We start from the raw sequence: 13,433 nt of genomic DNA, 5'->3' as shown, positions 1-13,433 counted from the left end.
GTCTACTGCTATAGATTGTGGTCCTTGCCCTCCCCATGATCCCCTCTTTTTTTTTTTGCCATGAAAATAAACAAATAAAAACCCACCTTTCAGTACCATCCATAACATTTTGCTGTGGCACCAAGAATTTATCCCTGGGGTCACACTATGACTTATTTGCAGCGAGCGAGATACTGGTTCAGAAGGCACACTTACTTGGGAGATAACAGATGCTAATTCCAGCACTGCAACACTTTGTGCAGCTTGTCACCTTGGAAAACCACTTCAATACATACCATTTATATCCTGGTTAAGATGACAATGAAACACCCAGAGGAGGGACTACCTCACATAATACCTGGAGCAACATGGATGCAGAGTCTGCCTAGGAACACAGATCTGCAGCAAAGGTACTATTTTAAGCAACTTTTTTAAACATGAAGAGCAGTCAATGAATACTGCAGGACAAGAGCTACCGGAGGCAGACACTCACCATTATTAATCAGATTTACTTTTGCAAGTAAAAGCATTAAACCGTATTTACATATCCGCTTGCTGATAAAGTTTAATGGGCCTGAAAAAAAGTACAGACACTTCAATGCAGCACTTCTTCCAGGCTGATATACCCTGCTTCTCAAAAGGGTAACATTTAAATGGCTATGCTGGTTTGGTACCCTGACCCTGCTGCATGCCATGCAGGCTCAGGCTGACTTTTGCTCCCAGGTCTGCTCAGGGTCCCTTTGTAGCTGGTTGATGACCATCCACAGCTCTTCCCTCCCCCAGCCTCAGACCCTCTCTGCCCACCAGGCACCCTCAATCAGAATTTCCTGCAACTCTTGTCAGTAGCTTTGCATTGCCTTAAAGTCCTCTCAGACATCTGTAAAATGAAACAGATGGAAAACATAAATAGCACCAACCAGTGTGACAGATGTCAAATTTACCAAAGGCAGGGAAAACATACCTTTAGTAGCACTTGCCAAGTTGAAACAAGGCATTACAATCCGTGGAATCCAACTGGCCAGAGAAAGCCATGTGATACGCTGAAATGTATCCTAAAGTGATTTAACTAATCTGCCAATATCACACACACCTATGTATATGCAAAACCCTTCAATATGAATGAAAAACAAAAAACCCACAAGACTGGGTATCAGCTGCCTCATTAACAATCTCACTTTGAAGACCAATTTTAAGCTTCAGGGTAAATCAAAGCTTTTAGATCATCTTTCCAGAAATTTTAATTTACACCTGTGAAGATGCAAGTAGGTTAAAACAGGGACAGTTTTTTTTCCACGGAAGCCACTGATGGTGTATTATGTAGATACAGAAGTGTGCACATCTTCACATTAATCTCCCTCATAACACAAGACAAATAGTTACTCTTCTCACCTCCTTTTTCAAGTTCCTGAATTCCAGCACTTATCTACAAAGGACACTGAAATGCAGGGGAAGCAGAAGAATACTAGCATACAAAATACAGATCAATTTACACACATCCTTTTACATACTGTTCAAACTCAACTTACAATATGTTTGTGTGATATATGTTTATATTTGGGATACACTGTTCTTGCTTTCCTAAGAGAATAAATTTTTAATGCACAAAATATCAGGTAAACAGTGTTAAATGAAATTAGACTTAAATCTCTTTCATGCTTCAGTTAGAACTGATATGGATAAAAACATTCAGAACTTCAAATACTGGAAGACTTAAGCCATATTAGAAAAACTCACAAGCACGCACCTCCCCAAAAGGAAATGTCACTGGGATTTAAAGGTATCCTGAAGTATCTATTTACATTAAGATTTTGTGAGTATTCTCTTTAGCAATCATAGTGAGAAATAATACCAGATACCACTTCAGACTATCAAGTTCTGCCAGGCTGTATGCCAAACAGATGTAGCTTGAATAATACAAGCCGCTAGATAGATGTGTGTATCTTGTCAGAGCTCAGAAGTCAAAGCATCTGAAGGAATTCTGTTTTTAAAATCTCTGGTACCAGCAAAAAACAGCACATGCTGCTATTTAGCTAGCATTATTAGAGAATTAGCAACGTAATTTCACAGAGTCTCCCATCCAAAGTATGTTTTCATATGATCAGACCCACAGAAATAAAACCTTTTAGCAATAGATGCATCAGAGCTACTTTCCCCATGTTTTTCCTTGTCAAGCTGAAATCAAAAATCATTGAACTGAAGGAACTGAACTCAAGGAAAAAGAGAGACTAAACTTTGGGTTGACAGGCATCTAAATGGAGAGACAGCAAAGAAGGAAGCAAAAGCTGAAATGAGCTGGTCATGAAATTCATTTGTGCACTGAGTCACCTCAAAACACTGGATATTTTACATTCATGGCTTTTCCTTCTTCAAAAGCTACAACGTGAAGAAAATACAGCAAAGTACAGGTTATCTGACTCATCCAACCACAGGTTTTACTGTAGGCAGAGCTCCAGTTATGACCTCTATTTGAGCTCAAAATGGGAATGTGAAGATAAACATTGTTACCGTTGCAGAATTAGAAGAAAGTAAATGACACAGAAAGATGCACCACAAGTCAAAAAATGTTTGGAAGCAGCGGTAATGGCACACAATGTAGAAAAAGATATCAGCTGGAACAAAGACTGGAGCTGATGGACATATGCACTGGGTGTCTGCAAAGGTAATCATCTCTTCTCACGTGTGTGTGGACATGTACATCCATGTAAACACTTTTTCTTCTTTCAAAGCTAATGCTGATGCAAACAGATTAAAGAGTAGCCAGAGAGTGCTTCTGCTGACTGATGAAACGCTTTCATCACCTACATCAGTGGGTCTTAAAATAACAGACCACTTTCTGTAAAACTATAAGCAATTACAAATAAAACGCAGCACCCACCTTCACAATGCTTCAGTCATCCTACAAGGAACTAATCCAGAACAGGCATCTGCTTCAGCATTTTCATATACAGTTTCCAGAAGCCGAACCTGGCTCATGCAACAAGCCAGCCTTATGATTTAAGATACACCGACCCTCCCTGCCCTTGTCATGGGAAGTGCTATACAAGTCTTGTGTATCTCCAGAAGTTGAACATGATCTTTCCTGATTTTGGTTAATCTCTTAACTGAGAACCCTTTAAACAGTGTGAAGCATAGTCAAGTGTTCAATTAGACAAATCAGATGCATGATTTTATAAAAACTGTAACAGGTAAAAATGTAATGAAGAATTGTTCCAAGTTAGATAACTCCACAAAAGGAAAAATGGGAGTCCATTAAAATCCCCACATCAGAGAAGAAAACCATTAAGTTTGTTCAGATTTGTTTTCTGAATATAGTTGTCTATACTAACAGCAAAATATACTTTTATGAAATTGTGCCCTATTAAGTCATAGGGAGTTTTGCCATCATCTTGAATGGGACCAGGCTTTTATCCCTGTTTCACAGCAAGCTAGAAGGATTTGTATTGTTAAAAGACCAATGTGCAACCTCAGAGATGCTCTAAGGCAATAGATGATTTATATGTAAATACTTGAATGAGCACGAGTGGAAGTTGGGTTGGGAGGCAGATCAGAACCACCAGCTTGGAATTTTGACTCTTTGCCCAGAACACCACTTTCTAAAAATAAAAACAAGATTCCCTTCTATCCTTTCAGTCAGGAAAGGCAGAAAGACAGAGGAGCTATACAAATTTGGCAGGCCTGAATTTACAGAGCTCCTTTTGTAAAGGATGTGTTTGAAGAGATAAGAAACAAGACACGATGCTTGTTGGACATGGTCCAAATAACACAGCAGAAAGTGCAAAATACCCTTCAAGATTCCACACAAGCCATTTTTGTTTGAGGAGAGTTTCAGTCGTTCTGGTATCTGAATGCAAGTTCTATAAGCCTGCCAGCACAGCCAGAAGAAAAGTTTCAAGGATTTTGGTAAGGTTTACTTTGTTTTCTCTTTTGGGGGAAGGATAAGAAACATTAGAGAGCATGCTCAAAGGAAAGACATGCTAGAAATCCAAGTAAAGTTCTGCCTTGGGTCTCATCCTTCGTTTATTCCACTTTCTGAAGTGTTTATTATTTTATGGGAGTAGATTACCCATTATTTACAGAAGGTATACATATAATGATGAACTTCTTACTAGAATGTAAATATTAGCTTTAAAAAGGAAAAAAATACGGTTCCCTCTTGTCATTCTGTGGCTTGATACTTGTTCCAGCAGCTACCACTACTCCTGTTAGCCAGAAATGGAGGGAAACGGAAGTCTGACAGAGCTTGCACACTGATAATGGAAATGCACTCTCTTTGTATTAGCATATTCCTTTCTTACCCTCCAAGTTAAATAAGGACACATTAAAACTTTTTAAAAAGTTACAAAACCTCTAAGGTTAGAGGTGACCAAATGCCACTCTCAGCAGTGACATATGCATTTTGGATTTGCCCTTCAGCAGCAGCGCACAGGGACACTGTGACCATGGGGAATGCCCTACTGCTGCAGGGACATCTGCATGTAATGCCTTGGTCACTGGGCATCCAACATCAGAGAAAAGCAGCCTTTTGTTTCCTTCCAACTCAGCAGCCTGGAAAGATTGCCAGCTGCACTATTTTGGCCTCCATACTCACCAACAAGCTTAGACTGTTACTCAGAGAGGCCCACAGACCAGGAAAATTAATTTTGACCAGTAATGTCAGATTTCAAGAAAAGTAAGGACAAGCAAAGATTTTACTCAAAGATACAAGTACAGGCTACTATTATCATTATCTGCAGACCCCAAAGGCCATAGCATCAGCTCCACCTTCAGCAACCCTGTGCTTACTTATACCAGCTGAATATCAAGCCTTTTACATTTACTTAAGGTACAGAAGCATCAGTGAATACAGATTTCAGTAACTCTTGCTTTCTAAAATATTATTCATCAACATATAATTCAAATGGTAATTAAGAAGTGTTCACATGATTGATGACACATTTAAATTACAGGTTTCCAGCATTTTTTTTAGTAGACAAGATTACTTCCTTTTTCACATACCGCTTTTCCAAAGTGCAAGTCCATCTAACAGATGTCTCACAGATCTGCTTGTCAATGTAACAAGTTAGACTTTTTTTATTACGATAAATGGTATAAACCACACAGCATTTTGTTAAACTCAATATTGACACATCTGCTTACCACGTGTATTAGTAGCCATGTCAGCCACTTTCTGAAAGGCATCCAAAAAGGCAGCAGCTGCTACTACTGTAGTCCTGAAATGCATACAGATAACAAAACATTAGCAGTGTCTCATTGCTGCCTATTTAATTATTGCCAAAAACATTTAGGCTTATAAAGAATACCACTGTGAACTTGCAGAGGCCACAAAAAATATCCTCTTTTATATCTGAATTTAGCCTTTTCCCTCGATTTCTTAATCCCTTCCTCGCTTTGTGTTAGCACTATGGACTTGGAGGCAGTCACGCTAATTCTGTGCTGTGAATTGCACAGGACAGGTGCTATTTCAAAAGAGCACAGCCACCTCCCCACCCCCTTCTAGCTGATTTCCTCTGATGAACTAATATTAAGCAGTCAAACATGAAAAACAAATCTAACACACATTATATTGCACCCATTAGTGTACAAATTACAGTCACTATTTCCAGAGAACATACATGTTTTAAGAATAAATATGAAGGACCTTCCTTTTATCTAGGATCCTGATCAAACACCTTCCTTAATTTCTCAACTGAGGAGCATGAGAATCCCTTGAAACAGAAAATAGAAACTTCTTGGAAATCGGACTGGTCTGGAGTTCTTGGGTGAACAGAGAAGGAGGAAAAAATATCCACTTCAATAAAAAAAAAAACCCACCACACAGCACCACAAACAACCCCCAAATCTCCCAAACAAACCAAATTTTAAAACCCCTTTCTGATCCAGTGCTCCTCCAAGCAAGCCCCTTCTCAAGGGGTACACCAGCAATCGTGGACACTCTACAATCCAAAGCGTAAACCCCTCTAGCCCAATCTCCATCCAGGTTTGGAAAGCACATACAGACCACATGTCTGTTCAAGTGGACAGCAAACGTGAGTTACAATTTTCCTACATGTTTGTTCTACAAAGTAGGTCCTAGAGCCCCAAACACCTCAGGTCAGTACCAGATGTCCTATGGTTTATATTCTGGTTGACCCAGTTTAAGTGAAAGTAGGCCAGGGCTCTACAGGTAAAGCAAAACTGTGCCCTCTCCACAGTTACCTTGTCATTCTGCTTCTGCATATCTTGTCTGCCAATAATTCTGATTTCCTCTCCTGACAGTAACAGTCATCCTCCCCAGGCAAAATCCTGAAGGAGGACAATCAACTTCACTTTGTTTCAAGAGCTCCTTGCTACCCTCAAAAAACCCCCAAGAGACCTGCAGGACCTCAGCCAGAAGGACCACAGGACTGCTTAATTAGGTCAGGTTTTATGCAAGTCTCACTCCAAACATGCTCAAGATATAGAGGACGTAACTGGCACTGTAGTAAGTAGCCTACACTCAGCACTAAAGATTTGAACACAAAAAACAGGCTTGAGAGGACCAAACAAATGCACAAGGACTCCACATGCCCAGGAGATTAAAGGGGGGAGCAAAAAAAACCCCTGACAGCTAGCTAGAAATATTGAGCCCTGGAACCAGATAATCTTTTCTGGGATTCTCCTTAACAGTGTTTGTGTTCTTCATCTTCCAAACTTGTGGGTCATGCCATTATTCACATACCATGTTGTTAATTATTCATTCTATTGCTAATAACAAAGTTCTATTTCTCCAGTAACAAGATCCAGGAAGACCTGGCTCCAGCTCAGATGACATCTGCTGTCCTTTATCCGAGCACACAGAAATGAACCAGAGGTAAAAGGCTCACATTTGCTAGAAATGAACAGCAAATCCTCGCACACAGGCTTTCAAGCTGCCTGCTTGCACGTTCCTGTAGCTAGAAAAGCACTACCATTGATTGAATGCAACACCACAGGACTGGGAGATAAACAAAAATACCCCTCATGCCTTCCCAGAAGGCCTGTGTTTAAAGAGTACAAAGGGCTAGGAAAGTTCTCCATTCCTCCTCTTTCTCTACTTCCCCTGCTTCTTCCACACTCACTCAACGGGATGTGATTGCTAGAAAAGGAAAAACCACATGCAAGTGTGATATTTTAGGCATGGTGTGGCAGAACAGCATACTCGAGTTGTTTAGGGCAAATGAGCCTAAACCCTAGCTTCTTCAGGAATGGTTCACAACGCAATGCAGAACCCCAAAATAGACTGCCAATAACCATACCCATTACCACTGCTGCTGTGAAAAAAACCACCGATGATCTGCAAAGCACAGCCAGATTGTGGTTCAGGGAGAGTTGTGAAGAAATGGAGCTCAGATTCATATTAGCAGAAACAGATTTTACAAGTGAATGAATTCTAGAGATAGTAGAATTGGTCTGAGTATGACACATGGCACTTATTAAGCAATGCAGAAAGCCATTTGCAAATTAAACCCCGATAAAGTTTTAACAATCACCAATGAATGATCCACCACAGGAATTCTCTTCATTTTTAAAGCAGAAGAAAATGCTGTTAAGACTACCACAGACTCAGTATTTTGATACCTCTTCTAATATAAACCTGCTGTATTCTGCAACAATAAAAAGGACGACATAGGGCTAAGTAACAATAAACTTTCCAGTTTTCCCTCAGAAGCCATGTGATTTAGCTCATTTTATGTTTATTATGTACATCTGGTAGTAAATTATGTATTTTCCTAAATATATGAAAACAGAAATAGTAGTATGCAAAAAAATTACATGCATGGGTGTTGACCAATATGCACAATTTTACTGGGACATACTTTGCAAATTATCCTGGCAGAAACTGCAGTTAATGTTTGCACGCAGAAGGAGTTATAAGGGATCTTGACTCAGTCACACAAAACTTACCGGAGCTGAGACTGCAGTTTTCCAGCTTTGTTTATAAAATCTTCCCAGACTGGGTAACTTCCCTGCAAGAAGAACAAGACACAGTAATGAATACTTAATTTGAGAATTCTGGTTTTGCTACTCCAGATTAAATGAAACTAGAAGCAAAGCAACAACTAAAACTTTACTAAATCCTAATCTATTAACACCAAAACGTGTTTTTCCAGAAAATTCTCTCTTGCATCCTTAGACACCCGTCCCAAGCAGATGGAACATCAAGTGTTTCTGAATCTAGATGAAACAGAAGGTCCTCTGAGGAGACCTTACAGATTTTCTAAATAGAAACACTGAGCAAGAAGAGGGATTTCAACTAAAGCAAAGAAATGCCTTACTTCAGATGGACACAGCAAAGCCAACCTATCAGAAGTGGGGTGGTAGGATTTTCCAACAACATGTACACAGAAGCTCCCAAAACCAAATGCATGACTCCAGTTGTTCTTCTCTACAAATGGATTCTCTGTGTCATTACCAGGTTCCCATCCTCTTTTTAAAAAAATTAAATTTTAAAAACCTTTATAATAAAGGTCTGAGTTGACCAAGAGACCACCTCAAACATTGTCTCAAGGTAACTCAGCAATCTGGCACAGAAAATGCACAATGGCCGTAAGACAACAAAATTTCTCAACAGCTGCACTGTAACTACAAGACCTGCTTCCAAAACAGTCCCAAACGACCTCGGAGCTGATTTCTGAGTTGAAGCTGATAAAGCAGTGTGTCACTGAGTGTATGCAAAGTTTGTAAGAAGGTTTAGTTCTTCCTGACTTGAAGTTTTCTGCAAATTTATTTTCCATGTTTTAAACTGTATTAAAAGCCCAGATTTTTGTTTAGAATATGGACACCAAGTGTTCTTGCAAGTTCTGATATTCTGCAAAGTTTAAAAAAAGTACTGATTTTTATGGTTAAAAAAATCATCCATTTTAGACAAAAAAAAAGGTTAACTTGCTCCCTGCAGAGCAAGTGCAAATTTTCTGTTAACAGCAGAAATTGTGGTAGAAAGAAACCTCAAAGTTTCCCTGTGATTGGAGTCTAGGGAGTAAAATAAAATATCACTGCTTCCTTTAATAAAGGTATAAAACTTGCTGTTACCAAAGCAACGACACAATAAAACTCAGATACAGCAGATCCTCAAGGCTATAACATTACTCCAGCTCTCACTGGAACAGGTTGCAAGCAAGTGCAGTTGCTTGGAGCAAACTGGATCCACCTCGATAAACTGGTCTGCCATTTTTTTTCTTCTTCTTCTAAGTAAAACAAAATCCATTGCCCATACTGCCATGAAAGGCCACATTTTGTGCAGAGCAAAGACGGCCCCTTTCCCAAAAGCTGACAGCCAAATTCCAGCTCCATGGTACACCCTGACAAGGCAGCTCCCTGACATCCACTAGGGAGCCTACTGGTACTCTACATTTTTTCAGCAAGGCTTTTGGGTTTTTTACTTAAGGAAAAAAAAAATCAAAAAACCCCAATATAAAACAGGTGTTCATAAACCCTCATTGTACCTACACATGACAGAGCCAGTGGGAAATGCAGAAGAGAAAATAGGAGTTATTTGGGTGGCAAGACCTAGAATATAAAGTGCTTTGTACTAAGCAGAAACTGTCAGACATTTAAGAAAGTGAAAGAAACCCAACAGTTATTTGAAAGAGGAAAAAAATGCTATTTCCTTAAACCTATTAGTCTTACTGAAATCCCCTACTCTGAACGTCTCTCAATGTTTGTCTGCATGCCGTATATGCATTATGCATGTGTATGCCAGGAGCCCTGAAAGCCCTGACAATTAACAGCAGGGCCTAAGGCTTTACTGGATTCTGGAGCAAAACGAAGCCGGCAAGCAGAGGATACCAAAGCAGCCTGATTATGTTTCCATCTCAGTGGTGTATTACCCAGCTAAACGTGCCTGATGGCATGCAGGAGATTGACACCAGCCTTGTGTTTAGCTGCTTCATAGGGAAGCTTAAGATACTCCTATCAAAACACAGCTCAGGAAGAAAACACCTTTTTTTTTGTGGCCAGGCTGGCCACAAAGCAAGCAAAATTAGAATAGTCACCACACAATTCCACGACTATTTATTCTATGTCTTTTAAAATGTTCTCTTTAAGCCAAGCCTACTTAAATAAACTCTTAAGAGCTCACTTAAATAGTTTGCTGTATTTGGTTGGTTGAAAACAACACAATCTCTTCACATGGGCACTCCTACTGGCCAAAAGCACCTGACCTCATTTGGAGCAGTAGAAAAATGCAGCATTTTAAAAAAAATATCACTGAATCAATAACTTGGGTGGTGGGGTTTGTTGGGGGGCTTTTTGTGGGTTTTTTTTAATTGTTAAGAAAACCTTTCAGCTGTACTACACCAATGACAAATTCCTGAATTATCTACTCAGCTTATGATATCTTGATTTGTTTTCTACAACCCTGAATTCTAATAAACTCAGCTGCAAATTAAGAGGAGTTTATCTGTGTTCCAGTAGAATTGCTTTCACTCTTCCCGGCTCTGTCCACAAGCTCTGTCAGGAACACAACTCAAGTCTTGCCACATAAATTCTGTGATCCCTCTGAGCTTTTCCAAAAAAAGACTTCCAGCACCACATTTTTTGACTGGAACCAAAGCCCCCTTGATTCCTACCCACAGCATAAATGCACAATGCCTACCACTTCACAGGACCTAGTAACTGGAGTTTTATCCCATCGCCAGAACCTAGGAAACAAGGAAGCCATTTAGGGATGTTTGTGGGGGCAAACCAAAGACATGACATAGGAATCAGACTAGTGCTGTAAGTATTGCAAGGCTCCAGTACCCTGGGGAGCAGCTCCTTCTCAAAGCCCTCTTCACATGCCACCTTAAGCATGGCAGTCCTGCCGCCACTCCGCCACTCCGTGTCTCACCTCTGTGTTTGCAATAGTTCTCGCTTTTGTCAAAGCAGCCATCAAGAGAAATGTTAACAGTAGCGGAAACCACATGCTAAGAGAGCCATAAAACTTAATCCTTGATTTGACATACATACTTTCGCAATTTAAATGCAAAGAAATAGCAGGTGGAATTAAACGTCTTTGGTTATGAAGTGCTTTTGCAACCAAAAGCCACTTACAAAGAGTAATAACACAGTATTTTTAAATGCTGGCTCTCCAAGAGCTTCCTCTTCTCCTTTCGCAGTTTCCAATTTCAACCAGCTGATAAAGAAAATCAATTTTCCCCCCTTTAAATTTCAGGGTTACTCAGGCCCTGGCATTATCTGTGAAAGCAGCAGGCCTCCTCCACCTCCAGCCCCACTCGGAGAAGAGCTGTTACAGGACTCTGGATCACAAATCCTCTTTTTAACTCCTCGTGGCTTAAAAGAGAAATCAGTTATGGTGCAGGTTTGTTTGAATAGTTTTCTTGAAAATCATTAATGGTTTAATCTGGGGACTATTCTGCCCCAAACAACTTCGTGCCCAATTATTTCTTCACCATCGGACAAAGAAATTTGACATGTCTTCTGTGAAATGGGTGTTTCACCATTACTGTACAGCGCTCCATGGTGCCAAGTCCCCTCAAGCTGCTCAGCACTGCTCACCCACCCATCAAGGCCAGTAGAGCCATAACACGCCATTATCCTACCTACTGCTCAATTAGACAGTTTACAGGTGATTAGTCACCTGATCCAAGGGCCCCCTCCAGCTAATCTGCACCAAACACAGGCAGGGAACCACCTTTCCACCTCAGGGCTGAAGAACAAAATGGTGCCTCGTGCCTGTCACTGATGTAGCCAGTCTGCAATTAGGGACATGAAACAACTTTCCCTCAGGGACAGGCACCACAACAAGTTTTTGAAAGGCACCAGGCTGAGCTGGCAAAGCACCTGCAAGTGCCAGACATCTACACCCAGAGCCGCCACTGTCCATCCAGGCAGCATTGTCCTTAGCTGCAGCTCCTGGGGATGGATCCTCCCCGTGGGCTGCTGGGGATTCCATGAAATCCCATCCAACATCCAGACCCATGGACTTGGGCAGACGTTTTAATTTTTGTCTGTCATCATTCAAATCTATTTTAATTGGCAGCAAATTTCATCTTCCCTAGTTGAGTCTGGTTTGCTCATGACAGGAACTGGTAGGCTCTTTCCTTGTCTTTGCCTCAACCCATGAGCTGCTTCATCTTATTTTCTCCCCTGTCCCACTGAAGATCAAGAGTGTGGCTGGGTGGGCACCTGGCCAAGGTCAGCCCACCACACCAGGAACAGCAGGCAGTGATCACTAACAGGCAGCTTTGGAAGGAGCATTTAAACCTTGGATGAAGAATTTTTTTTGTGCGAACCAGCCACCCTACACAAACACAGCTCTACAAGTTTGTTTTCTGCTTCTTTTCAGGCCAGCAATCCTGCAGTAGGAGTGAGAAGAGATGATTCTCAGCGATTTCTCAATAAAGGAAGGGTAAACTTGCAGCAAAGAATCATATTTACTGAAATTGTTATTGATTACATCTAACAGCAAGAATAGGAACCCAGATTGTTGTATTTATTTAAGATTACAACTTAAGTATCAGCAGTCTTGACAGTTTAAAACTGTTCTGTCACTCCTGCTAAGGAGTTATGATTCTTCTTTTTCCATTAGAAGACACCTCCTTTAGTAATTCATTTCCATGCACCCCAACTCCCACAGATGAAATGCCTCACATCTTCTAAAAACCCTTGACAGAATTCTTTTAAGTGCTTTCATTTATCAGAAAGGCTTTCCAGCCCTATTATCAGCTTTTGCTGGGCCACCGAGTACAAAGGCAGCAGAAACAGTTTGGTAGCTTGTTCACAGCAATAACCCATCCAAACTTTGGGGCAGGGAGAAGGAGAGCGCCAGCTGCTCTACAGTAAAGCAAATTCAGAATCTATTTTTGGCTGTTCCAGCTAAAGAGGTAGGAGAGAAAGGGACCAGGCGGGCAGTGCCTTGATTTTGTCTCACCAGTTATCAAAGCAAGAGCTGTATGCCTTCCAGAAGAGTAGTGAACAATGACTATCTACAGACTTCAGTAAAAGGGAAAAAAAAAACTACACAGGTTACAGGAGTTAGGACTTCTCCACTTCAGTGTAGTCATTCAGCTATGACCAGCTAAAAAAGCAGAGTCCCAAACACATATCACCTATCAAGCTTCACACCCTAGTAACACATCCAAGTGACATACATCTCTTTGGAACAAAAATTGTCACTTTGCTCCTGCGTGTGTCCTCCTACCCCTCCAAAATAAATTATGCTGAAGACAAAATATTTTTATATAGTTTTATCAGATATCAGAATCACAAAGATTATTATAAATGTCTCATTTGTGGCATTTACTACACTACCTCCAAATAGCAAAGAGACTTTATTGTGCTAGACACCACACAAAGTCGCAGATGTTACACAAAAAGAATGGCCTGGATAAGCAAGTATGGTTTGTACATAGAGATTATCACTTTTCCAGGGGGTCTTCAACAGGCAAAAACAGGAAAAAGTGGAGGAGTAGAGGAAAACAATGACAGTCTAAAAAAAGTGTTGCAGCCACAGATGT

At 40.6% G+C, this 13,433-nt stretch overlaps 1 protein-coding gene across 14 annotated transcripts in view; it reads right to left on the bottom strand.

Moving 5' to 3' along the window:
• The window catches only part of MTSS1 (MTSS I-BAR domain containing 1), a 126,894-nt gene that overhangs the window by 103,129 nt on the left and 10,332 nt on the right, over window positions 1-13,433 (bottom strand). For all 14 annotated transcript variants that reach the window (XM_074898442.1, XM_074898448.1, XM_074898445.1 and 11 more), the window contains exons 2-3: window positions 7,882-7,943; window positions 5,116-5,189 (exon numbers count right to left, since the gene is read on the bottom strand). In XM_074898442.1, the coding sequence (XP_074754543.1) occupies window positions 5,116-5,189; window positions 7,882-7,943 (136 nt within the window). The remainder of the gene's footprint in view (window positions 1-5,115; window positions 5,190-7,881; window positions 7,944-13,433) is intronic.

Source organism: Athene noctua, chromosome 2 (assembly GCF_965140245.1).
Source record: "Athene noctua chromosome 2, bAthNoc1.hap1.1, whole genome shotgun sequence".
Classification (NCBI taxonomy): domain Eukaryota; kingdom Metazoa; phylum Chordata; class Aves; order Strigiformes; family Strigidae; genus Athene; species Athene noctua.
The sequence above is the reverse complement of the archived record's forward strand: the minus strand, read 5'-3'. Positions and strand labels throughout refer to the sequence as shown.